Genomic DNA, 26686 nt, shown 5'->3' with positions numbered 1-26686 from the left:
AACAAATATGGTTGTGTTGTGTTCTCGACGCCGCAGCCCCGGAGGGAAGACTGTAACAGCGTGAGGCCTGAGGATTGGAATCCCCGGATCCCTGTGGGCATTTCCCCGGTGAGCAAATAACTCCACCCCCTTCACCACTCGACCACTCTACTCTATTTTTATAAACCAAGCACATTCTAAAGTTAATCATTTCCCAACATGCAATTCTGTATTTATATGTTTGTGAAGCGGGACGCATTAACATGAGCAACATTTAAAGTGCGATGCTAATATTTGCATTTTGATCAGTTGTTGTTTTAAAATATTGTCAAAGACATACACTATATATGTGATATATAAATGAAATAGTATTTAAAGCTCATACAAAGCTTTAGATATTAATTACATCTAATTTAGGCAAACTGGATTTTGGTCGAATAAGGTGTGTGCGTGTGTGTGTTTAGTCCCAATTTTGTATCAAAACAATGCTCAGTTACACAGCATGTACAGATATGATATATATTTACTGTAATTCACTGTGCCTACTGTAAGACATTGCTGATAATGTAAAAAAAGATGTAAAGGTCGAGCACAGTGACCCAGTCCTTGCAAACAAATCAAACGCTAGTATATACAAAAGAGAATTCAATGTCAAAGTACCTAAGTTTTTAGATACAAAATGTTCAGAGTTTTGTATCGGATGTTTATCGTTTTCTTCATTTTCACTCTTTGAACAGGTGAAACCGTCGCCTCTGCCAAGCGAGTGGAATGGCAAGACAGAGAGCTGCATCCTCAACATCAACTCCACCATCTACGATGAGATCCAGCAGGAGATGAAGAGGGCCAAAGTTTCCCAGGCGCTGTTCGCTAAGGTGGCTGCCTCCAAGAGTCAGGTACCTAGACACACGATAAATTCTTCAGTAAAAACAAAAGAGAGGTTTGCTGCAATCACAAAGCGCTGATGCAATATATCTACTGTCTAAAAAAAAACCTTTTTGGTGTTTTCCATCATCAGCTTTTCACTGTCTTCTTCCAGAAAACCAAATTTACCAGCTGCATGCAACATGAAAAGAGCATTCTTTCTTTTTCCACCATTGAAGCTCACAAAAAATGAAGCATGGTCTTTATTCAGCCACCAAAACTCAAATCTAATCTTGACACGGGCATCATTTACTCTTGAACACAAATCAAAACACACACAGACGATGAAGAGCACAAGAAGTAGAAATCTGCCTCAGTGCGTCACTGCGGTCGTTTAGCGGCATAATGACACATGTCTTCATTATTATGGGTTTGGAATTTAACAGTCGACACTGTTTCAACACCAAACAAACCTGTTTATATTAGCTCAGCAAGGCGATGGGGGCCCCTGTTATCTTCTTCCAGAGAGCAGGGAACTCACACAATGCGAGCTTGTGTGTGTTTGAAACAGGGGGGGAAAGAGAAAACACGCCACCAGTTTAAGTCTTTATTAAAAGCAATTTAAAAATGTAGCACTGAGGAGCTATTATTAAAGGTTTTCGTGTGTCTATTGGAGGCAGAGTTGGGAAGATTTCCACAAACTGGCTTGATGAAAAAGATGGGGGGAGAAATAGATCACCAAGGGCGGAATAATCTCGAAATATCTGCAAAGGCTTTATTTTTTTCTTGCTGATTAGGATGATTATACCCCCAGATAGCTTTGTTTTACCAAATTGCAGTTTGATGCACAAACTACTGTTTTTGTTAAGGAGTTCAAAGACTCCTCGGGAGGATGGAGAAAGAGAAACGGGGCGAGCGAGGCGGTTGCGGTATTGACTCAAACGTGTCTCTCTTCCCCCAAATGAAGGTTTGTCTCGGAACAGGTTTTCCGCCGAGTCTTCTCCACCTCCCTCCCATCTTTCTGTCTTGCCCCTCTACCTCTCTCGTCCCCCCCCCCCCCCCCGATTTCTGCCTCTCTTTCACGTTCCATTCATGGCAGGCGAGTGTGAATGTGAATTGAGCAGCAGATAAGAAGTGTGCTAATTATGCCTGTGAAAGGGGGCCTGGGAGAGCACTTATCTCTGGCTCCATCTCGTAATGGGCGCTCCCCGGGCAGCTGGTCTCCCCCCTTACTACCCAGCCGGCGTTGCCACATCTACCAGCACTGCCAGGCCAGCGGCTGCTCCTCCCCATCAGCACCCCTGAACCCCGGAAAATCAGAGAGTAGCACCCAGTTTCCTCAAACGCCCTCTAAAATCCAGCACTGGCCCTATTTTCTCATTAATTTGAATTGGACAGTTTTTGTAGCTTTCCTTTCACTTCAGAGAATACACGTTAGTCCATCCACATGCCATTTCCTTCAGTGTTGGGTCATTTGCACCTTCCACTCAGAACTTTTTGTGTTGTGTTCTTGTTGACGGCAGTAGAGCTGCTGCAATTTGTTTAGTTTAGTGAATCAGCGTTACTTGTTCATGAGCTCATTATAGTTTGCATCAGTCCGCAAGGAAGAACAGCAAAAATGTATATTTAAATTGTGGAGAGAAAAAAACAACCTGTGGTCCGTCGAGGGTTTCAGCCCTGCAGTAAGAAAACAACCACCATCCAAGCCTGAGGTAGAGTGCCATGCCAGCAGAGACTGCTGGTACTGAGCTTGGGAGTGTAGCGTGGATGTGGTTGGTGATGAGGATGGAGGATGGGCTGGACTGGCAGGATGCCCATTTGGGGTCCAGGAAAATAATTGTGGGGGTTGGGGGTGGGGGGAAAGAGGCCTCATCACGGAGGCTGGTGCCGTCCTGTCAGCTTGGTGTGCAGTTCAACCTCTGCCGCTTCAGCTCAGCTTAGGATTTCCCAGCATTCATTCCAGCATGCTTACGCAAGCCCAGGATCAGGCGACCTGGATCCACTGGTTATCGGTGCTGTATGTTTGCATGTGTGTGTGTGTGTGTGTGTGTGTGTGTGTGTGTGTGTGTGTGTGTGCGCGCATCATGAAGTGTTTATTTCTTGGGCGAGAGACATTGGGCTTAGAACAGGAGACATTGGGCTTAGAACAGGAAGGAGAAACCTGACGGAGGAGAGAGAAAGATGTGGAGTTGAAGGAGGTCACCGGCAGCAGTGGTCCCCAGGGTACAGGAGCATTAAACAGGAGTTAGCTGATTGGTGGATGCTCCACTGAGTATATACTTAGGTGTGTGTCTATATACTATATATATAGATATAGATGTGTGTTTTGTGTGTGTGTGTGTGTGTGTGTGTGTGTTTGTGTGTGTGTGTGTGCTTTTCTGTGCATCAAATATGGGTTTATGCTCAGGCCCATTAGAATCTATGTGTTTGTGTCTGTTGGTGTGTGTGTGTGTGTGTTTGGGGGCGGGGGGTCCCTGGAACACAGCCATCCCGTCCTCTCTTAGGGCTCGTAACCACAGCAGTCCTCTGCCAGCCCTTAACTGCCCCACCTCCCACCCCTCCTCTCACATATTCAATGTTGCATTTCAATCACACTTTTACTGCCAGAGTAGTAACTATAGAGCAGTGACTCTAACCCGAGCCATATTACTCCATCAGATTAATGGTTGCCATTCACTTCAAGTCTGAGCATATACTGTATTTTTTTTTTTTTTAAGTAATCCCTGCCATCCAATCCAGCCATCCTGATTTAGAAGGACACATGTAATGTTTTCTCTTTCGTAAAATCAGAATTAATATTCATGATCCATTCCTCAGTGACACAAGCTGATCAGATTCTTCAGGAATGCTCAATTTCCATTTAAACTTCAGGAGATGTCAGACTTGGAGAGAAGTACCGTGCCACTGGTTCAGATCCAGTGATGTCACTGCCAGAAGAGGCTGCATTTGCCAAACGACCAATTTCCTCTTCGCCTGCAGAGGTGCGAGCTATGATCCGGGTAGCCTGGAGTCCATGTCAACATTATTAACTGGCTCAGTAGGACTAGAGCGCTATCCTGCGCGCTAGTGGGCTTTGTTCTCATTCACGTTAATGGTGGAGGCTTGCTGTGTTGGCTAGCCTGGCAGAGAGGGCGGCTAATGTTCGGCTGAGTGATGGGAGGTTGGCTGAGGGTGGGGTGGAGCAGCTCGGGGGCATTCCTTTGACACAACTTTTATGTCTAAACATCCCCGACACTTCCTGAGAGGAATGGCACAACGGAAGGAATCAGAGTACCCGCTGTCATAAAACAAGCACCCTGGGAGCCCTGCGCACCGCGGGGCTCAAAGCCCTCCGACTCCTCAATGACCAGTAGAGTACAGCATGCAGTCGCTGCTGCCGCCGCCGCCGCGCTCCCTTCCCACGTCTCTTTCTCTCTCTGTCTCTCACTCACTCGCTCATTCTCCCCTGGAAGAGGCTACACTAATTAGCCAGGCTCTAATGAGACAGAATGGCACTGATCTGGTCCGCCGCTGCGCCACCGGGGGGGCCGGGCGGGGGGGGGGGGGGGGGGGGGGGGGGGCTGGTGCAGTAGGGGGGAGAGGAGAGCGTGGTGAGGGGGGGTTGGTGTATGCCATCTGTCACCCTGCACCCGCCTGGCACGGCAGTCCTCGGAGGGGAGGGTAGGGGGTGGTGATGCTGGGGGTTGTGGCGGGGGGGGGGGGGTGTGTGGAGTGAGTGCCTCAGTGGTGGCAATGATATGGGGAGGAAGGGAAGGTGAGAGAATAACTGCAACTTCTTCCAACACGTCGCAAAAAACGTGGGACCTGTGCACGTTGTGCGGCGGCCTGACTCGCAGATGTTCAGCCCGCGACCCGCCCGACCAAAAGTGACACACATGCGTAACGCGCACACACGCGTCCAATGGCTGCTGAACAAGAGGGGCCAGATGGCTGACCTTTTGGGTGTCTGTTCCTAGATTGCAAACCGAGGTCTGTCTGTTTCTGTGCCCCCCTTCGGGGTCAGGACATGAGGAGTTGTGTTTTGCATGAAGAGTTTTGCACAGGCGGTGAAAAATGACATCCTCGGATTGCGAAATTGACACGGTGAGGATGTGATCAGGTTCTTTTTATGTGTTTGAGCTAAGTGTTCCGCACAGTGGAAATTGTGCACCACTTCTCATACATTTTACTAAATGTGCTATCGCAAACGTCTACATTTTTTTTTGTTTGTGGACTCACAGCCCCCCCCCCCCACCAAACACACCCTTCTCTCTCCCTCAAATTAGCCAGATCAGAGCGAGCCTATCACAACCCTCGGGGATCTAAAAGGGCCATGACTGTTTATTAATTGATTTATTTATTTATCTCCTGTGCCTGCTTGGTTATTAGGTTGCCATGGGAAACAGGCTAGGCCAGATCCTCTCTATTATTAAAGACACAATTTCTTGAACTGGAGACTGAGCTGTCTGAATAATTAATTTAGCGAATGAATTATCTTGCAAACAGTTAAGTCCCCCCCCCCTCCCTCTGAAATGAGCCTTTCTCTTATTGTTTAATGGACAGTGGAATTCCCACCAGTCTGTTTTCCCTCCACTGCCTGTTCCATCGAACCGTCCTCCTCTGAGCAGGAGCACGGGGCCTCACTGAGCATGCCCAGAGCACTTTGTGTCTCTCCTGCCATCTCTCTCACTTACGCCTTACACGCCACCTCTCACCCCATCTGTCTCCAATTGCACAGCTCACTCTCTCCCCCGCGCCTACCTCCCACCCCGCAGTCCCAACCAGGATTCCGCCTCGACTCGACTCAAAACTGTCTCTTTGTCCCGTCCGATGCGTTGGCGCATGACATATCCGTTCTGATCTGGAGCAGGTGTTTACTAGTGAACATGTGTGTATCCTACTAGCTGGGTGCCCCACCTTACTAGTCCTTACACTTCCACTTGCTTATTAGCAGATGGTGCCCTTGTCCCAGTGACAGGCACAGTAGTTTTGCTTGTGCTTCCTCTCCTCCAAATGCTAGCAATTGCTAACCCTCTCCCACTGTCTCCACTCCTCCTGACAGACCACACAGGGCTTGTTCTGAGGCCCATTCTCGCTAATCTGATCAGGCAGGCAAATACGCCGGGAAAAGCGCTTTAATGATCCCCCTAATTACCTCAAGTCAATACCAACTGTATTATTAGACTCGGGGAAAATATTCCATTAGGGTGCCCCCCGTGGGAGTCCCCCCTGTGCGTGCTGATGTCACGCGCTGCGCGCCCCCTACGCTTGTAATTAATTTTATTTACACACGCAGGAATGCACAAGGTCGCACCTGCAGCCCGGAGCCGCCCGACTCGGCCCGCCTAATCAGATCTGTCATAATTACCATTCTGCATGCTTCTGACACACGCCGGGAAATATTTCAATTTAACTACAGCCACTAGCTCCGGCAGACGCAGTCTGAGAGAGAGAGAGAGAGAAAGAGAGAGAGAGAGAGAGAGAGAGAGTGTGCATACAGGAGTGTGTTTGTGAGTGAGGGGGAGTTGCATGGGGAGATATTAGGAGCTATCCAAGTGCTCATGCTGGTGCTTGTGTGCACTTGGTTTTGCAGTCAGTATTTGCTCTGCCTCTGTCTTTCATACTCTCTCCTCTCTGTCCTCACCCCCCCTCCCCCTCTCTCTATCCACATCACTCTGACTACATCATATCCTTCAGTAACTTTTTTTTTTTTTTTTTACAATATTCTGTATAATCTGAGCTGAAGAAAGGGCACAAGCGCTGCCCTTTTACCCATTTTCGTTCACCTCGATGCCATTTCTGTAAACATGATGTTCAAGATGAGTCTGAACAAGACACACAGCTATATTCACTGAATGAACTCCCGCACGTGAAGGCTTTTATTTCCAAGTACTTTTTTTAGGGAAGAAAATTTGTTCACTTTCATTAGTATCTGAAGCAAACTTGCTGGCCAATTATGAACACTTATTTAGCTGACATAGACAATTTGCAGGTTCTCCGCTATTTCAATCCCTAATTCAATAAGATCAGTCATGATTTATCAGCTTAATTATGCTTTGATATTAGCAATTAAACCCCAGCTTTGAATTAAATCTCAATCAAGGTCTTATAATTGATGGAATCAGACTCCATGTAGGTGCTTTCTGTGTTTGTAATGTTGCTGCCGTCGCTGTTTATCTCCGGTTCGTCCTCGGTGTGTTTGTTGTCTTCGGTGCATTCATCCTCCATCTGCCTCGGCAGTATCGAACGGAAAAGATTATAAACAAGGAGTAAATTATTGGTGGGAGAACGGTGTTTGAACATTCTGTGTGGCTGTGCAGACGCTGCTGGTGCCCAAATATCAGCCCACCAACAGGCAAAACTGGATTATGGTGCAATTTCAACTATACTAATATTTAATACAAAGAGGCGTGTTTGCTTTAGCACCATCACTGACTCCATTGTCAGCCATTTTCTACACACACAGTCTCAAAGAGAGCAAATTTTAACTTCTATCAACTTAAATTTGATATGAATCTTTACGTACGTATTAGTCCTGTGGACAAATTCATACAATCTTCCTGTCTAATTTGTAGATATGCAATTTATACACACTCTCACGATTGTTCACAACTGTTCAGCAAACATAAGAGTGTCTGCACTGAGGAACTCCCTGCTTGTGTTATTGTTGCCCTGTTATGTGCAGCTGTATGTGAGAAATAACTTTGCTGAAAAAGAACAAAACGTGCAGTTGAAAAATAAAAAAACTCAATTGTCACTACACAGATGTTTAATGTGCCCCATTTTAGATGGACTGGTCATTTGCCTTTGGTTATTCTTTATGCTCCATCTGCCTCTGTTTGGTTGCTCAAAAATTCCCTCCACACTTTATTGGTCGGGCGGCCATGACGTAAACCGCCACACAGAACTGGCTGGTATTGTTTCTGGGAGCAAGTGCTGACACAGAGAAGGACATTTCCTGCACAGTCATGCCTTGCCCCCACAATGTCGCGCCGTGTTAGCTGTCAGTCTGTTATTGTTGTCAACTCGCTTATTGTATCCGCAGAGGTCGCGACCCCTCTTCAGAAAAAGTCCACTGTTTGGCTAAGACTTGTCTACGTCGCAGCTCCAATAGAGATTAATTGTCTGGCATGTATGATTCAGACTGGCAACTTTCTCTCCTGAAGCTCAGCCGCTGACATCCTCACAAAGGACGACAGTGACACGATCTGGCAACAGCAATCTGGAAAGCATCCACTCTGACAAGACATCAGAGTCATATCGACATGATTTAATAATAAAGAAAAAGAAGATTTTGTCAAAGGCAAGTTTCAAATGATTTAGATGACTCAGTTTTTAATCCTCAGAAGCTTTCCTGAGTGATTTGTACACATGAGAACTAGAAATGTCATCATCCATTTCTGTGGTTGCATATCCAACATATCCGATATGTCATCCCAAAGAGATGGCCGTTTGATCCATCTGTTTTGTAGTCCACCTCCTTTGGAAAATGTGAAGGACCTGCACGTGAATCGTAATCAGATGGCGAGTTATGAAAAATTATTCGATGTAAATAAAAATGGGGCTTGACAACAAAGTCAACTCTTTGAACACCATATGCTGCACAGCCGTAGACACGGCGTAAACAAAGTCATATATTTTAAGAAAAGTTTTCATCTTTATCTTTCTTTATATCCGTGTGAAATATTTATATTACTTCACTCCATCCGTTGCATTGCGTGTTCCTGTCTGTTGTCGATGTCCAGTTTGGATCTTGAGGGTGGAAAAGGTTAGAGGAGTGATCTTGTTACTAGAGTGTCGCTGGTTTGAATCTGCAGAATTTCTGGTTCTAAGTAACGGTGATTTTTTTTTGCGAAGGGCACTGAATGGTTTCAGTGTCTCCGTAGCATTGACATGATCGTCAAACGGCAGGACACGGACGGCACTTTAGCTACGAGAGGCGTTTTGAGAAAAAGGATTGGTAGTCTTCTTTTCAGCGACGCTAGATAAATTAGTATTTTGTGATCTAGCAAAGCCATTTCCAGCACAAACCTTATTCTCACTGCGCTCTGAGCGAATGAAAGAATCGCAAACACGATTACTTTGGGTATATAATGAATGCGCATGTCGGTAATCTTCCCCTCTCCTGCACCGAGACAAATTTGTATGTGACGATCTCTCGCTAGCAGTCGTTTTTATTTATTTTTTTGCGAAAAACCTTGTCCTTGCCATGATCATCCCTATCGCATAGGGAATGAAAGAATATAAACACGATTGCTTTGGATATATAATGGACACACAGCTTAACCTGACACATTCATCGAGTGCTGCAGTGGTGCTACGATAACCACTGGTTTTAATGCTACACTACAGAAGGAGCATAACATTTGGATTTACGCTTTTCCTTTCATCAATTGTCGACATAGACGTCTTTGGGAGCTTGGGCCTTTGATCACCTGACCCATTATCTGCACAAAGACATTTCAGTCAAGACACTGATAGACAAATAAACAGGACTTTGGGGTGTAATGATTTGTCTATTAGCAGGGTACCACGTGTTTTTCACTATTATTTTCTTAATTGCCATCCTTCCGATTGTCAACGCAGTTCAATTAGGCCACTGACCCCATTTCCAGTGCCCTGTCTTCTTTCTATTTGTACAGTCACTCATAACTGCTCTGTTTCCTGGAAAAAAGAAAACAAAATCTGGCCCTGAATTTTGAAGCCAATTATTGCTTATTGTCCCGGGAGATTCGCATATGCCCGAGCATCAGGAACACTTCCGAGACTTCCACCGTCATCAGCAGATGGGGCGTCCACCATGGCGTCATGTATTTACAGCAGGGCGCGTTCCCTCGCGGGGCGAACGTGCACGTTCGGCCACCGGTTTGTCCTGCGCAGCGAGGAGGAACAGGTTTTAGCATAACGTGTTATCGGCTGCATCTATCTGCATAGTGCGTGTCTGCCAGTGCTGGGCCTCTGCCAGGTTCAAGGAGGAGGAAAGACAATAACGCATTGTCTCCCCTCTTCTTTTTGGTTCTCTCTGTAATTTGTCTGGCTGCTCCGGAATCAGTCCTGTCCTCCAACAACGGCACAATCATTTTTTTTTTACATCTGTGATATATTTTTACTCGATGTGTCATCTTGCTCTTTTCTTTTTTAAATAATCTAGATGCTAGTAACATCGTTTTTTTTCTGGGGTGGAAACTGAGCCGGTATTTTTAGACACACAGTAACCCGAGGAAAGGGGCAGAGAAAGAGGGGGAAAAAAACTCAAATGTGGCAAATTGATGGACATCTGTTGGCTTATTTTATTTATTTATTTCCGCGGTGGCCGAGGTCAGCCTGATGGGGCTGATACCAAGCAAATGAGATTAGAGGGAAGGTGTTGGCCAGGCCTTGTGACAGACCTCACTGTCTGTCTGTCTGTCTGTCCGTCCCTGTCTCACAGCGGGCCGGTCGTTCACTACTGCTCCTCCGAGCTTCCATGTTGGGGGTGTTTGCCGCGGCGGTTTGGTAGTGAATGGGTGAATGGGTGGGTGGTTGGGGCGGTGAATACCATGCTGTTCTCCGACAGAGCAGGCCTATGCTCTCATTGGCAGCTTGTGACTGCAGCACTCACATCCACCGCGCACCGCATTGCATAGCTGGTCGAATCTTGTGCATGAATTCAACTATTGTGTCGCGGGGAAAAAATATTTTTATCAGAACACCCGGCTGCTATTTATACCAGGACCATACAATGGCCTGCTGAAGAGTTTATTACCCTTTTTAATTTGGCACCTTATGACCCGACAAGCCCGTGGTCAGATCTGTGAAACAAGAAAAAAGGGCTGCTGGTTCTTGATTGCTAGTCCCCTAGTTTGAAACAAATTAATAATAAAGCAACAATGACCTAGAGGCTGCGAATTATTGGGCAATATTGTCGCAGGTGTGTGCCAACATAGCAAAGATAATCCTATGCCTGTCGGTACTTATTGCTTCGATGAACCTGTTTGGAGCGTCTGTGGGTTCAACTGAGAGATTTATTCAGCATCAGAAATAAACTGCCTCTCCGATTACCGAGGTTTGGAAAATGCATCGGTTTACGTCGCTGCGTCAATTTGTTTCTGGTCTAAATGTCCTGAAATGTGTAGTAAAGGGAAATGTTTGGGAAATGTGATTTTCACCGCAGCCTCGCCAAGTTTCTTAAGCAGTTTCATGAGGATGTCATTCTGTGATCTGCTACACAAACAAAAGTGACATGTAGAAATGTGCAATTTTTTTAAAGGGAAAAAACAACAACTTGACAGTCACTAATTTCATCAACATCATCACTTCTGTAATATCATCACTGTTTTACTTGTAGGCCTGTTAGGAGCCGTAGAATATTTATTTGATCAAAAAGATAAAGTCATTCACAACAAATACAATTTAATTTACTGTATGTAATGACATGCAATTAAGTGGTTTGTTGGACTTAAATTTTTTTTATTATTATTTGCCAAACGTTTTTTTGTTTTAAGTCTTCTCACCTTGAAAAGCATCTAACCCCTGTCTAAGAATTTCAGAACTCTTTTTGCATGATAATGGGGCTAAACGAGGGTTGAAATTATTCTGATCATACATTGTTCTGCTCTTTATTTCCATTATGAATTGATTAGTCTATTAATTGTTTTTTTTTAATATGTATGCATTTTCACCATGGGATGTTTGCTGTTTAGGGTTAGGGTGCATTTATAATTTTGTATGCTTTTACTTTAAGTCTATTTAAACAAAAGCGTCATTTAAAAAATGAATGTAGTATACATATGTATATATATATACACATTCATTTATATTTTCAAATGTAAGACTCAAAGTTTAGTCATTAAAATGTAAAAAAAAACAAAAACTGTAAGAATAAAACACTGATAATAAGCAATAGCTGATAAAATCCTCAAATCCAAGACAGTGGACATTTTTTATCACATAACAGATAATAGATTATGGATCATTTCAACACTGTTGACAGCCAAAATTAAATGCTGTGAGAGACAGCAAGTTGTTGTTTTTAAAAAAAAAAAATGTCTTCAATGATTTCTCAACTGCAGGGGAACAAGAGGACTCGACTGCTGCAGTTTTTTATGACGAGCATGTTAACAAACCTACTCACAGAGAAACACGAGAAGCCGTTTATCCCGACCAATGGAAATTCATTCAGTCATTAACTCCGACTGTCTGTCGTTTCCTGATGGACACTTTGCTTTAACTCAGGCTGCCTGACATTGTTAGTGGAAGTGGCTGCCTGCGGTTTTGTGGAGAGTGGGCTGATGAGAGGTATGAGATTCAAACAGTCTAAGTGCTGGTGTGTTTATATACCAAAAACAAAAAAATCATATATTTCAGTGTCTAATGATTCTACTAGGAGAGAAGGTTTGCTCTCCGTGATAATCATCCACCTGGTCAGTCTTCTACTGTAAGTGTCAGTCGTCTGCGGCCGCAGCTGGTGACACAAGAACGTTTCTTGACAGGACGGGAGTTGTTGTGCGGCGAGTCGACAGCGCGATGGCCTGTTCTGAACTACCTGTTCTGTTTATTTATAGAGAGTCCTTAATGATCTCCAACAAAACGCCGAGCGCACTGGATTGAAGAGCCCTAGATTTTTTTTCGGTGTATTTCCTGGACCGCGTTGGAACACTTTAGCAGCAGGGGCAGCGGGTTCCGTGATCCAATCAAGAGCGGTTGGTGCTCGTCAGCTGCGGTGGAGAGGCTCAGCAAATCACATTAAACAATAAAGGGGGGGGGGGGGGGGGCAGTATGGTAATATCACCAAAGTGCGGGAATGTTAAAGTCTCGTCGATTTAGGGAAAGAATAGTCATAGATAAGTGAGTTTGATGTCAAATCAATTTCACACCGCTTCAAGTTTTTCGAAGGAATTTAGGAGGAAACAAGTGTCACTCGTCGACTTTGTAACGGTTCTTGTTTCTTTTGAAGTTTAACTTTTAAACAGGAGATCCTCCCCCTCTTTGTCTCGCTGTACCCGGCCCCCCGCCTCTGGCTGGCCTGTGGAAGCAATGCAATTAGACAAACACAAGCAAAGCTCTTGAAACTGCCATGGAAAATGCTGACTGTCCACTGTCCACAGTGCTAACTGCTGTTCGACATACAGAACATTAAAAAAAACCAACCCAAAAACCAAACGGGTTCTTCTGGGAAGGCTGAATGTCGGCTTGAAGAAAGCGTAGAAAGGATCAAACACGCGCAGCAGCACAAGTAGAGAGGCGGCGGCACAAGCAAACCTTCGCACTCGTGAACTCATAGGCTCTCTCTACTTTATTTCATCAAATGGACTTCCTGGCATTGAAATGGGGTTCACGTTGTGCCTTTTGTTTGTTTGGCTCTGCTACTTTGGGTTTAATCCTGCTGGTTTGGGGAGTGTTTGAGTTGGATTACTCCATCGTCGGGCCGCGGTACTGTTTCCCTGGCTTTGACAAGATGGTGCGTGGTGGTTTTGTGCGCGTCTGTTTGTGTTTTGTCGTGTGTGTGTGTGTGTGTGTGTGTGTTCTCCCTCACTACCGAATCAGCTGAAACCACAGACAGCCCAACTAGAGCGCCATCCAAATCCCTCTGCATGCAAATTAAAAACGCAACAATAAACGTGGCAAAGGAACAAGGTGGGCATGCGAGCTCGCTAGCTTTACGGCCCCCTCTTCCCCGCTCCCCTCCCTCCCCCTGCGTCTCCCACTCCCTCTTTCTCCCCCCTCCCGGCTTGCTCCAAACCCCCCCCCCCCCCCCCCCCCCTCCTGGGTTTGATGTGGCTTATGGGAGGAGTTGGAACGGGGGACAACCAAACTGCTGAGTTATCTCTTGCATGCAGCGTGGCGACGTGGCACTGCCCTCTGTGTGTGTGTGTGCATGCGCGTGTGTCTGTGTGCGGACCAGCAGCGCGGTGTAATCCCGTGGAAATGAAAGGTGCTGCCGCGCACTGGCCGGGAGATTACAGCGCCGCTCTGTCACTCTGCCAGGATGGAGTACCCGGCTGAGCGAGTAGCCCTCTGTAGCACACACACACACACACATGCATACACGCTCTCACCCCACTGCTTCTCTTTGACGCTGCGTTTTCCTTCACGCCGGTTACACTCCTCAGTCACTCCCTCCTTCGTCCACTCTTGTCCCTTTACAGCTTTGTTGTAGTTTCACTACAGATTCTTCCCCCTCTCCTCTTGGTTCTCCCACACAGCTCTGTAGTGTGTTGTTCTTACTCACACACACACACACACACACACTGGCCTGCTGAGGTCGGTTTGTCACGTCTCAGCCTGGGTGACCACATCACTCAACCCCTGCAGAGTCCTTCTGTCTGTGCCGTCGTGACTCCTCGGTGTATCGCCCAGCTCAGTGAGCAAACACAGATACACATTTGAGTCATTTGAAATTGTGAGAAGCTCCTATTTTTCTGTATTTATTCCAAAGAATCCCACTCAGGGGTGTCCAGATTCGGGAACCGAGACTGACACGGCGATCCGAGTGTCCAAAAACGTCTCATATCGTGACTCGGGGCGACAGACCACAACATTCCGACCCGCTGCCATCACCGCGGGTGAAGCCTGTTGAGCTTCTCATTTAGGAAAAACTCATTTGTCATTCTACAATTAACACTGTAACACATGTAGATCACCAAATTGTTCTTCTGCCTAAAGTTAGGGCAAACAGTTAATTTGGTAAATTACACATTTCACCAGTTTCATTGTTTCCCAACTGCACAAAACTATTTTGGTCCAATCACGTCTGCTGTGAAAAAAAAATGTGACTAATAACCCTGAGACTGCAGACAACCCGAGCAGCGTGGGGACATTTTGTTATTTTGCTTTATTCAAAAAAGTGTATGAACTGAACATTGGATGATTTGGAGAATCGATGATATTAGCTTTTAAGATGACAAAAGTACTCACAGGATCAGAAATAAAAGACAAGTTGTTAGTTTGAATCGTAAGCTGCAAGTGATGGCCATTTTCATTATTGATTAATCTCTCCATTTTTTTCAATGTCCGTGAAATAATTTTTAAAAAGTGAAAAGTGAAGTTTACAATTTCCTCGAACCTCACTTTGTCAAAATCCCATTTAAAATAATCAAAGTGACGTTTAACACAATGAACTGTGCTGGATGGTTTATCGAAATACATTTTTCTTAGGAATGTTACTTTAAAGAACAACATTTTGATCATATAAAATCATGTTAAAATCCCATCCCAATTGTTTTTTTACTTAGTCGTACTACATCTCGTGTGATACATAAACAATTTATGAAACTACAAGTGAGTCCATTCTGCCTTTCTATCCAGCTGTCAGTCTTTCAGCTGTCGAGGTCACTCTCATTGTGCGCACGTTGCATCTATCAAATAAAGCATATGAAGTTGTACTTTTCCTTCGACTCTTCCTCGGCTCTGTCTTTCATGGCCCTCTGCTGGAGTGTTTCAAACACGGGAGTCACTCGCCTCCTCCCAAGGGTGCTGCTGCTGCTCCACATGCGCGCGCGTCACGTTAAATTGTTCCTTCCTTCTCGCTGTGTTGCTTGACCTTGGCTAATTCACGACTTCGCCTTCAGCTGTGGCAGAAAAAAAAACACACACACACACACTAACTGCAGGTGCAGCTATTGTGAAATAATATGTTGTTCAGTGTGTAGTTTTAGTTTTATTTTAATACGGGAAGGACATTGAATTGTTCTTTCCTTTTAATGACTTAAATCACTTGAAATTGTGTCGTCGGATGTTTTTCATCTCTGCTCGTCAATGTCTCCCTCAGAAGCAACTTTTCTCTATTTTTAAGAGCAGGAGAAGTGAATCACTACAAGACGGCAGCAGTCCAAAGCAAAAACAATCCACACGACATTCTTTTGACCTGTGCACACATTTGAATCCAGAGGCCACATCAACTCACCGACCTGCTCCCCCTTCTCTAATCCCCCCGTCCTTCAGGGCTGGCTCTGCGAGCTGCTCCGCTGGAAGGAGGATCCGTCTCCGGAGAACCGGACGCTCTGGGAGAACCTCTCCATGATCCGCCGCTTCCTGAGCCTCGCGCAGGTCGAACGCGACGCCATCTACGAGCAGGAGAGCAGCGCCGGGCAGCAGCAGCACCACAGCGAGCGGCCGTCGCACCTGATGCACATTTCCAGTGACCAGCTACAGGTGAGCAGGACGCAGTGTGTCTGGTGCCAGGTGCCGGGCACGGAGTCACACTCAGCTCGGGGCATCGTGTCATGTTTCCAGGTTTCTTCAAGATACAAACACACTGGAGACATTAAGTGGATGTCTGCGTTTATACGTGACTTTAATTAAGATTCAGCTTTTTTTTCTGAGGAAACTGGATTTATTAATAAGACATAAAAAAAACACCACATCACAAAAAGGTATGAATCACACACTTTTTCAAAAATGTTGATCCACACATTTTCACTCTTGATTAGATGATTAATCAATTAGTCAATTAAAAAAAAAAATATATATATATATATATCTGCAACTACAGTATCAGATTTCGAGATAAGAAATCTCAAGATGTCGACAGTGGATAAAGGAAATGATGATGATTTCTCACTTTTTTTGTAGACTGTTTGATGAAAGAACAAATAATTAAGATAATAATCTATGAATAACTGAAAATGAAAATAATAGCTGCAAACTCAATTAGTGTTTACATGGTGCAAGTGCGACAGAAACAAACACTCTGCTAATTGTAGCTGTTACTTATTTGTTTCTGGTCCATGTACCAGAAACAAATAAGTGAAAAACATTTAACCCCCCCCCACACTTTCATTTAATCTCGACAAATTTTAGGAATTTGTAATAAACAACACTTGGGAATTTTTATGAACTCTTGTTAATTTGAAACAAAGCAACACTTAAAAGTTCCACTCTTCAGAGGAAGCTGTAACGATGTCATTAGCCTGAACTTATTTAACAAAGCCGCTTCATAGGAGACATCTGGCAGATGAATAGGAAATAACACGCGGGCTCCGTTAACGGTCGAAATATCTTAATGAAGTACAATAATACTTCTATTAAAAGTCTGAGCCACAGCTGAGCGGCTGATTAGTTATTTGGTTACTTGGATACATGGCCAGTGTTTTCACAAAGGCTGCCATTTACTGATATAAATAAGGTAATAGGATTTCTCTTAGAAATCAATTTCAGCGGCAGATATGGAAAGGGGGGGCGTTGTGTGCATACTTTGCATGCAAACAGAAATAGCGGTAGATTGATGAAATGGGATTATTTCTGATTTAATGGTTCAGTTTTACACTGCCCATAAGAGACTAGTGTTTGAATATTTTTTGCCCGTCCCCCTCAGTAACACGATGCATTAGCCAAATTAGCTCACATTTGCGCAACAAGAACTATGATAGCTCAGTATATTGGTACTGTAAAATCACATCTTTGGGTGCATTTATGCAGCTGGCAGAGAGTCGCTGCTGACTGCTGCTTTGCAAACTTCATTACGAAACACCTATTCTGCAGTGTCTGACTCACAAATGAAAATAAAAGAGCACCCATTTCGCTGGGGTCAACAGGGACCACGAGTGGCCCACTCGCCGCCTCTCCAGCCGCACAATGAGACATTTCACGACTAATGTGTCATGTGTTTACACTAACGGGATTCTGACGGCAGAGTGAAAGCCATCGATAGCATTCTCAAACTGCGGCAAATCAGCCAGTCCATCGCAAACGTGAATTGTGCACGGGGAGCTTGTTTATCACTGCCGGGCAATAGAGCCTGATAAGCAGCAGAGGCTATAATAGGGGGCCAGTTTCCCTGCGAGTTCCCACTCAATGGAGGGCTGATTGTGTTTTCTGAGTTTGTGTGTGTGTGTGTGTGCGTGTGTGCGTGCCAATGCCTCTGCTACCCCCACAATGAGAGAGACACAATCTCCCACCCCCCAAAAAGGAAAAAAAAACATATCTGCAGAACTGATTACATTCAATGAGACATTACATGGAAAATTCCTTCAACCAAGAGCCTGTTCCATACACAACGAGCCCATTTTCCCTCACAACTCAATTGATTTTAATGAAAGGCCTTATTAAGGCTCAGATAAGTGTTCACTGATAACATCCCCGTTTCCTCTCTCTTCCCCCCTTTTTCCCTCCCCCCCCCCCCCCCCCCCCCCCCCCCCCCCCCCCCCCCCCCCCCACCACTGCAGGCTGGGCCGCCCCAGTCGCAGCAGCAGCAGCACCACCACCAGCCCTCCCTGTCTCTCCAGCACCCCTCCCAACCTCTTTTGTCCCTGCAGCCTTTGCAGCAACAGCAGCCCACCACCGGCCCCCGGTTGCCGCCTCGCCAACCCTCCACCGCCTCTCCGGCCGAGACGGAGGACGAGGGCAGCCGCGGAGGGAGCATGAAGTCCCGCACCGGTGGCGGGAAGATCTCCCTGGAGGCTTTGGGCATCCTGCAGAGCTTCATCCAGGACGTGGGCCTGTACCCCGACGAGGAGGCCATCCACACCCTGTCGGCCCAGCTGGACCTGCCCAAGCTCACCATCATCAAGTTCTTCCAGAGCCAGCGCTTCTACGTCAGTCACCCAGCCAAGGCGCCCAAGGAGCCCAGTCACAACATCAACAACAGCACGGCGGCCACCACCAACACCAACAGCAGCAGCAGCAGCAGCAGCCCCGCCTTCGAGGAGGAGCTGACGGACTTCAGGGAGAGCAGTGAGCTGCTGAAGGAGCTGGACGACAGCACGCAGACCAACAACACCATCTTCTCCATCAAGCTCGAAGAGCAGCTGGGTCGAGGCCCCGAGGCCCAGTCCGAGTCAGAGCACGAGGCCAAGGAGTAGGACTCCTGTCGCCTGAACGTCTACAGACAGTTTTTCCTGCGCAAACACAGACTGACGACGCTCCGGCCGACACAGAACCACCACCCTGCAAATAAAGAAAAGTAGTGTTTTTACTCAGCACCGTGTACGGACTGTATGAGGAGTGTTTATATATACTGTATCAGTTGCAGACTGACAGGCGATTGTGAAGTGAGTGCTCACACACTGGAAAGCCCATTTCAGACTCAAGTACTACTTTTTGGATTTTGTAAAACTTGTATTATTCACTGTAAAGACTGATGCATCATTTAAATAATCTGCACAAAAAATTATTCTAAGTATGTTGCCGTGGATATTTGCTGACTGCACTCTATGTCTGTTGTTTTACACTGACTTACTTTATCTTTTTTGAGCTACTGATTATATTTAAAAAGAAAAAAAAAAGTCCCCCTGGAGTTTGATAGGACTTTGATAGGTGTTTACGTATGTGATGTTTAACTGGATTTTTTCTAAAAAAAAAAAAAAAATGTAATTGAGGACCAAGTGGTTGACAAGGCCTTAATCATGAGGTATCAAGTCTGGAGCCTGCTGGCAGATGAGTTATTCTTTTCAAAAGCGCATAAGGGTGATTATGGCTCACTCCAGCCCAGGTGCATCTCTAAGAAAGCTCAGTCTTTACATATTGTTTGTTAGGGAGGAAATATAAATAAATAAATCTCTATATATATATATATATATATATATATACATATATTGTAACTGTAAAAAAAAATACAGTCTTAAAGAAACTATGCCAACAAATGCCTTGTACTATACGGCACTGCCGATGTTAGATTATTTTGCAAAACCTTTGTCACTGTAACTTTCTGAATTGCCACACAATTAGAAATGTGAATTACACCATGTTTATGTTGTCCGACATTATTTATTTGCAGTTCATGCAGTGTTTCCGATGTAATTACTTTTTTTTTTTAAGTTTATGTTACGTAGCGCTTTTTTAATTCCACCAACCTTTTTTTTTTTTCCTTCTTCTTATTTATAAATGTAATTTCGATGGGCAGTAAAAACAAAGTGTCTTAAACGTTTTAAATGGAGAAATGTGCTTTAAAGGTTGCCTATAAAAAAAGTGCTGTATGTCAAGCAACTCATGCTACAAGCTTCACGATTAATGTTGTATGCAATTTTTACTATCATGCAAATAAGCTTAGGTAAAACGACTAACCTATAGAACACCTTAGAAAGAAAAACATATGCAATCTGTGTGAAAAATCAATGTCTGCGATGTGTCTTCCTTTGGTTAACAATCCAACTCGAAAAAAACTATTCCTGTAAAAATATTCTGTACAAAAGTGTTTCTTTTTTTATGAGTTTATTTCGATGAGAAAACACCAGTTATTTTGTTACGACTGACTGTTTTATAAGTGTTTCTCGGTTCCTTTCTTCAGAAATGTTCTAACTAGAAGTGGTTATTGATTGTTAATTACACAATTAAACTGTTTGTATTGTACCACAGATTTCTTGGCATTAACTTGACCAGACTCTTTTGACACCGGAGGGGCTTTTTTTCTTTTTTTTTCTTCTCCTTCCTCTGGAAACAAGAAAAAAAGAAAGAGCGAAGCAATGTGAATTGTTTTAAAACCCACTGCTGAGATATCAGCTCCAGTTACTGACTCATCCGGCTGCAGTCGACTGAACACGCTATTTGTAATAACTGTAAATATCACATCTTATGAATCCTTGATTGTTTTTATTACTGTAAATATATTTGGAAGTTTGTGCAAGAGCTCACCGTGGAAAAAAAAGTGAAACCAACGTTCTGTCGCGCCTCTTCCCCTTGAACCGACTGTACCGGGGTCTCCTCTCCTGCTGAGTGTATCTGAAGCAGCTGTGAAAATCTGAAATAAAGAAAATGTTGGGTGTGAACACCTGTAACGGCGAAGCCCCCTCTGCAGGAAGTCAAGGTGTAAAACAGCGCACGTGTCCCGGCCTCACTGTGAACCCCAGGTGGGGCCTGGGTGTCTGCACCTCGAGGAGAATCCCCTCTCCTGTTAGCACCCTGAGCAATGTGCCAGCCGGTCTGGGCCCGGCGTTCCCCTTGGTGTTCTGCTCTTTTTCTCTTCTTCTTTTTTTTTTTCCTCCCTTTTCCATAAATAAAAAAAAGGCAGAGTGTAACATTGTGTGTGTTCAGAGGAAAAGAGAAATGGCACAAAACAGATCACACAGAAGTGTCAGACGCCGGGGGGGGATAATAGTTAATGCGTCACGACGTAGAGAGGCGCCGCCAAGCGTCATAACTTCCCGATTTTGACATTACAAGAGGGGAAGGCACCAAGAGCTCCGGCGTAATGCTCCTCATTATCACTGTTTTCACAGGGATCAGCCACGTTTGCCTCGTCCTTAGCGAAGGGCTTTTCGACGAAGATGACTTAAGAACTTTTCTCTCGAGCTTGGCGGCGGTCACAAGGAGTCTTGTGGAGAGGATTTCTGGGTAAAGGGGAAAACTTGTAAATACAAACAATCAAGTTAAGACACGACTTCAAAAAGGGTTTTTTCGGCAACCACCGTCCACAAATAACCCTGCAAAGGCACGTTTTCAGCAGTCGTGGCTTCGTCGAAGCGGATCACAGGTCGAGGGGGGTTCACGATCGCTGTCTCCCCCCGACGCCCGAGCTCCACTTGTGCGCTGGAGTTTTGGCCATGGCCGGGTATCGTGGCCCGATCGCTCGGAGAAGACTGGCGAGCACAGAACAGTTTTTCAAATTCCATCTCCATTAGGCCTTTATTTCGCTGGCTCTCTGCAGCATCACACACACACACACACACACACACACACACACACACACTTCAAAGACTTCCCCAGATGTCAAAATAGAAATCATAATTACAACAAGAATGGTGACTGATGAATCACTGACTCTCTTACCCGGGGCTTGTCATGCTGTTGCCTATTTAAAAGAAATAAAATAATTTTAAAAATTAGCAGGCTACACAACAGAAGTTTCCCAAAGAGGAATAAGCCTTCATACTGTAGACGATGCCACGTCATTCTGCGATTCGCCACACAAAAAGCACAAACGCTCTCTTCTTGTGATATTTGTAGAAAAATGATACATGTGACGCAGACGCCCCATTTTAACGCACTTGTGATTCACAGGTGTCTATTTTCAAAAATATTTGGCTGTCAGAGGAGGCAGCGAGCAAAACAGGAGTCAGATGTGCATTTCATATAAATGTGAATAAGTTCTGTCTGCTAATGATTGAGGTGGTAACAATTTAAAGGATAAATTATGTGGGGAAATTTGGAAACATTGGGGATTTGCCTCATATCCGTAAACTGCTGCATTAAAAAGCAGCAGTGCGATGTCACAAGTCAACTCTCAAATTGTCACTCAAAGAAAAGCCCGGGAAAAAAAACGCACTCAAAGGATCAAAGATAACTCATATTATAAAATGATTATGCCCTTGATTCATTAGTACCGACGCACCAATGTGTAATCAGCATTTCAATGCTGCAGCCGCTCGTTATCACAGGCCCCTCATTTGTCCCGAGCTCCACCGTCCAATCCCAACCTGGCGCGCTCGCCTTTAACCAATCAACAAAGGCCTGGTTTCCCACCTTTTTCCTCTTCACCACCTCGACTGGGGAGGCGCGGCCCCCCTCCCATGAAAGCCGTCCCAGCCTCCTGCTCAGTTCCAACAGCACCGCCGGTGTCGAGACTCTGGTTCCAAACAATTCCTATTTTATGTTTGTAACGCAACGGAACTTCGTCCACAACAAATGCAGCGGAGTAAAAAGTACAGCGTTTTCTTTTAAAATGTGGTGAAGCAAAAGTATAAAAAAGGAAATGCTCCGACATCCAGAGGCTCAGAGGTGTACTTTAGTACAGTGCTACGGTAACTGTACTGGTAAAAGTACAGTTACCACTTGGCGAAAAAAAATGCTCAGCAGAAACAGTCAAACGTTAAAGACTTCTGAAAGGTTCAAGTTTTCCCCGACAATGTTATTTTCTTTCCTTTTCTTTCGTCGCACTTCGGCAAGACGGACACGTCGGAAGAACGTGTTCACGCGCCACCGCCAAACAAACCCCCAGAGTGCTCGTGGAGGTGTCAATCAACTAGGCACATTAACACTTCACAGGCCACTTGAAGGAAACGGGAGTTTGGGCTTTTTCGTCGAACGCAGATGAAGCGCGCATCGCATTATTTCTTCCCCCCCCCCCCCGTTTGGCGTCCCACGTCGGTTAACGACTCCGAGAGCTCCGAGCTCCGTCAGACTGGGAAGTGTCTCTGCAGGCTCAGCGCTCGGCCGGCCTCCGTCCCCTCCACGTTTTTTCCATCACACATAATCTGCCGCATGTGATACTTGAGCCAGCGCTTTCCCCTCATCAGCCTAATTCAACACAACGTTCGACAATTAGTCCCCGACAAAAAAATCCTCCCGTTTGAACAGAATCATGAGGACGTATCGTTGCGTTGCCGGCAGCTGATCATGTCTGGGGGGCGACAATGGACAAGACGTGAAACATGAGCTGGGATCCCGTGATGAAGCCCCGACCCCCCGAACATGGGGTCACACAGTTTGGCCCTTGACGGGAGAATCTCCCTCAAATTGAGATAAGAAGCATGACTTGGATTTGATCCGTTACTGTCATCGTGCTCTTTGCTGTCGGCGAAACGCATCGGTTTGGTCCGCAATCCCCAAACGTTCATTTCGATAAGGCCCCAGGGATCAGAACTATGGCGGTGCTCTAACCCCAACGCAGTGCCGCCGAGGATTGTTGTCCCTTGCTGACGCGCCAGTGTGCTGCACGCGGAGCGTTCACGGGCCCGCGATAGATCTTAATGGGGACGTTACACCCAGGTTGCCGCAGCACAACATTGGCAGGTCCGGCTCCGTGCAGGGGAGTCCTCAGTGCCCACCCACGAGCCCTTGGGACTGCAAGGTAAATCAAACAGGAAATGCAGCAGAAAGCCTAATAAAGTTATTCTAATCATAGCAATCTCCACGGGACCCCCCCCCAACGTATATCGGAAACTTCTCTCCCTCTCACTCTCGTGTGCCGAGCCGTTTGGTCGGAGCCGAACATGAAAATGAATAGATAAATGAGTAATAAAAATGAGAGGTTTTCTTTTTCTCAACCTCCAAATTTGGAGAAGCGGAAGCTGAAGGTTAGAGTCGTGGAAATTGATAACATTAATCACGGAGCTGCCTTCTCCCCCTCCCCTCCTGCTCTTTGCCTTTCGGATTCGGGGAAACAAGATTAAACATGAACCAACTCACCGGGGATCGAAACCGTCCTTCTGATCACATTAATTCAGCAACATCACGCTCACATGAATATTCATGCTGATTTCTAGAAAAAAAAGGCGGGGGGGCTGGGGGCACATATACACTTGTCTTATGCTGATTGATTTTATTAACACTGATTCAGATTTTCTGCGAGCTGCCCAGCACTTTTATTCAGGTGCTTCCTGAAAGTTCGCAGACCTCACCTCGCTCCCCGCTCTCAGACATAACAGCTTTTGTCCAAAGTTTGGAGGCAGACACAACAATCCCAGCCGCGGCACCGCGGTTGCTCGGACCTTCTACCTCTATTTACAATTCAGGTATCTCAAGCATGATGCTGTGCAGCGGACGGACGGACGGATTTACTGAAGCTCCCAAAGAACCCTGTTGTCTTCAAAGTTAATTTGGGGAAAGCAAAAGAAGAAATCAGTCCACAATGAGGTAAAATATCAATGTTGGTTGCGCTGCTTTCTTTCTTTCATGGTAAGGAATAATAAATAACTGACTCTGCAGCCTGCAGGGGGTGGGGGGGGGGGGGGGGGGGGGGGGGGGGGGGGGGGGGGGGGGGGGGGGGGGGGGGGGGGGAGGATACAGTAAAAATCATCTCATCTCTATTTATTGAGTCTGCGGCCTGTTGTTCATTTCCTAGGAATTTAGCTGAAGTGGCCTCTTGTTATGTGAAGTACTAATTGAACCCATTTTCCCTTTCCAAACCTGTCTCCCCACTTTCATTTTAAAAGCAATAACTCGTCGATGAACAGAACCACTCGGCAGACGCCACTTGTCACGATGGTTCCACTCGTGCATTGACCAAAACAGACTCAACAGGGAAAGTTGCATCACAGTTTTTCAGGCGCGCTTCAGGCGTGTCAAAGTGCCTCCCACTTGTCAGTCTGAATAGCATGCACATTATATTCAGTTGTTTTTTTTTTTTTTAATATATGGAAATGCATAAACCAGAGAGCTGGAAGCATCTCGGCAGGTAAACTGATGGATTTAAGGTGTGAGCCTTTTCACAGAATTTGGACTTTTTCAAAAAACCTGTCCCCGGAGCGTTTCACCTTTCCAACAAAATTCCCAAAACAAGAGGGTAAAGAGTCCCGTTCAGTCTTCTTCCTCTCATATTCCTAAATGTCCTCATACCATGTAGGACCTCTGCAATATTTGAACCTTACTATACTTAATTCAGTGGATTTAGGCAAAGCATGCTCGCATCTGTGCCGGTCGGTGTTTGCAGATGTGAGTTGTGATCTCCCTGTCGCGGGGATGCTGATCCAGGGGAAGTTGACACGTCCTGGTCGGCAATCTGCATGGGAGCTGAGGTGCGGCTACTTCATTCAGGCACTTCTCTCCTCTGATCATAATTGCACAGTGACAGATGGGCAATAGTGGAGCACGCTCGCATACGTACGCCCGCACGGAAATGTGCTCGTCGCTCTGAACAGAAACAGCTTTTCAAGAAGTCAGGTGCTTTCTTTTTAGTTTCACGCCCTGCCTTCTTACGCAACGCCTACTTCTTCACGGGCGGGACGGGGCTGCATGAAAACGGCCTTAAGTTCCGGGCAAAAGATCCCGAGCGGGAGATATGAATGGCGGTAAATCTCCCCCGTTACAGGTGAATGGTGGAAATTTGTGGCCATTTTTTTTGAATCAGAGAGCTTCTCCACCAAGATAATGGAGCAGTTGTGAGGCCTCTTGCCGCCTCCCTCTCCCCGACGAGCAAAGGGGGGAGAACGGAGAAGAAGCAGTTTGACTGCCTTAACAGCTGCGCGGGGTATGAATAAGTCGTTAGCTGTGTGCATTTTAAGTCATCAAATCCCGAACCCCCTCACCTACCCCTCATTTGCAAAGGGGACAGGAGGGAGGTGCTAATTAAAGTGATAAAGAGAACAAATCTTATTAAACCTGGTGCTGGGTTGTTTTTTTTAGAGGGTGGGGTGGAGGTGTCGGGGTGTCGGGGTGTGTGTGTGTGTGTGTGTGTGTGTGTGGAACGAACTCAGCGGTTACATCTGTATTCTCAAACACTCGGAGAAGGTGCTATTTCATGTTTAATTGATTAAGCAGAGTCTTTAACTGTATCTTGACAAATGCGATGCCAATTAGATAGCGAGGAGAAATTGTTTATTGCTAATGAACGGTTGATTTCAGGGGAGAAGAAGTTAAATCCTCCGGTGTCAAACCTTTTTCCGAAACCGCTATGGTGCATAAGTGAACATCTATCCCCCTCCTTTGTGCCGCAACTCAACTTTAACCGCTGGTAGGAAGAAGAAGAAAGGTTGAAGGTTTAATAACGTCTCTGATACTGGCAACCGAGTTAAATCCACATTGTTGGTTGTTTAAAACCTCTTAAACTCTGTCTGATCAACTAATGGCTCCACCTTAGTAAAACCACGCTTTGTTCAAACTAGAACCAGACATTTATTTTCAATTGTTGTGGGGATCCAACATTTTTCAATGATACCAAACATCAGATCTTGGATCTTGGATATGACACAAAGACTGTTTTGATGGAATCTATCCAATTGCAGCCATCACAAATGTCTTGGGTTTGAATATTTCCCTCAATATAGCTTCAATAAGGGGTTGGATGATCCATGAGCCATGAAGTGGGCGCCATGATGACAGCTCTTCCAATTCTCTAAATGTTAAGGAAAGGGAGCTCCAGTGCTTCCAATCGTATCTCCTTTGGCAATGGAAGCACTTGATGACACAAGATGATGGCGCTCCACATTTCCGTGAGGCAGCAACATTTGAAGCAACGCACCCCTGAAGTTGCGCAACGGCAGACCCGAATAAGAGTAAAAATAACAGAACACCAAGT

General features: G+C 45.5%; 1 protein-coding gene across 7 annotated transcripts in view; it reads left to right on the top strand.

The window, feature by feature from the left end:
• LOC118285155 (DNA-binding protein SATB1) overlaps positions 1-20085 on the top strand; it is a 60575-nt gene extending 40490 nt beyond the window's left edge. For all 7 annotated transcript variants that reach the window (XM_035608585.2, XM_035608586.2, XM_035608580.2 and 4 more), the window contains 4 exons: positions 37-108; positions 717-872; positions 15742-15951; positions 17964-20085. In XM_035608585.2, coding sequence (XP_035464478.1) covers positions 37-108; positions 717-872; positions 15742-15951; positions 17964-18599 — 1074 coding nt within the window. In that variant the 3' untranslated portion in view covers positions 18600-20085. The remainder of the gene's footprint in view (positions 1-36; positions 109-716; positions 873-15741; positions 15952-17963) is intronic.
• Positions 20086-26686: the final 6601 nt, after the last annotated feature.

This window comes from Scophthalmus maximus, chromosome 20, assembly GCF_022379125.1.
Source record: "Scophthalmus maximus strain ysfricsl-2021 chromosome 20, ASM2237912v1, whole genome shotgun sequence".
Taxonomy (NCBI): Eukaryota; Metazoa; Chordata; class Actinopteri; order Pleuronectiformes; family Scophthalmidae; genus Scophthalmus; species Scophthalmus maximus.
This window is presented reverse-complemented; position numbering and strand designations above follow the sequence as displayed.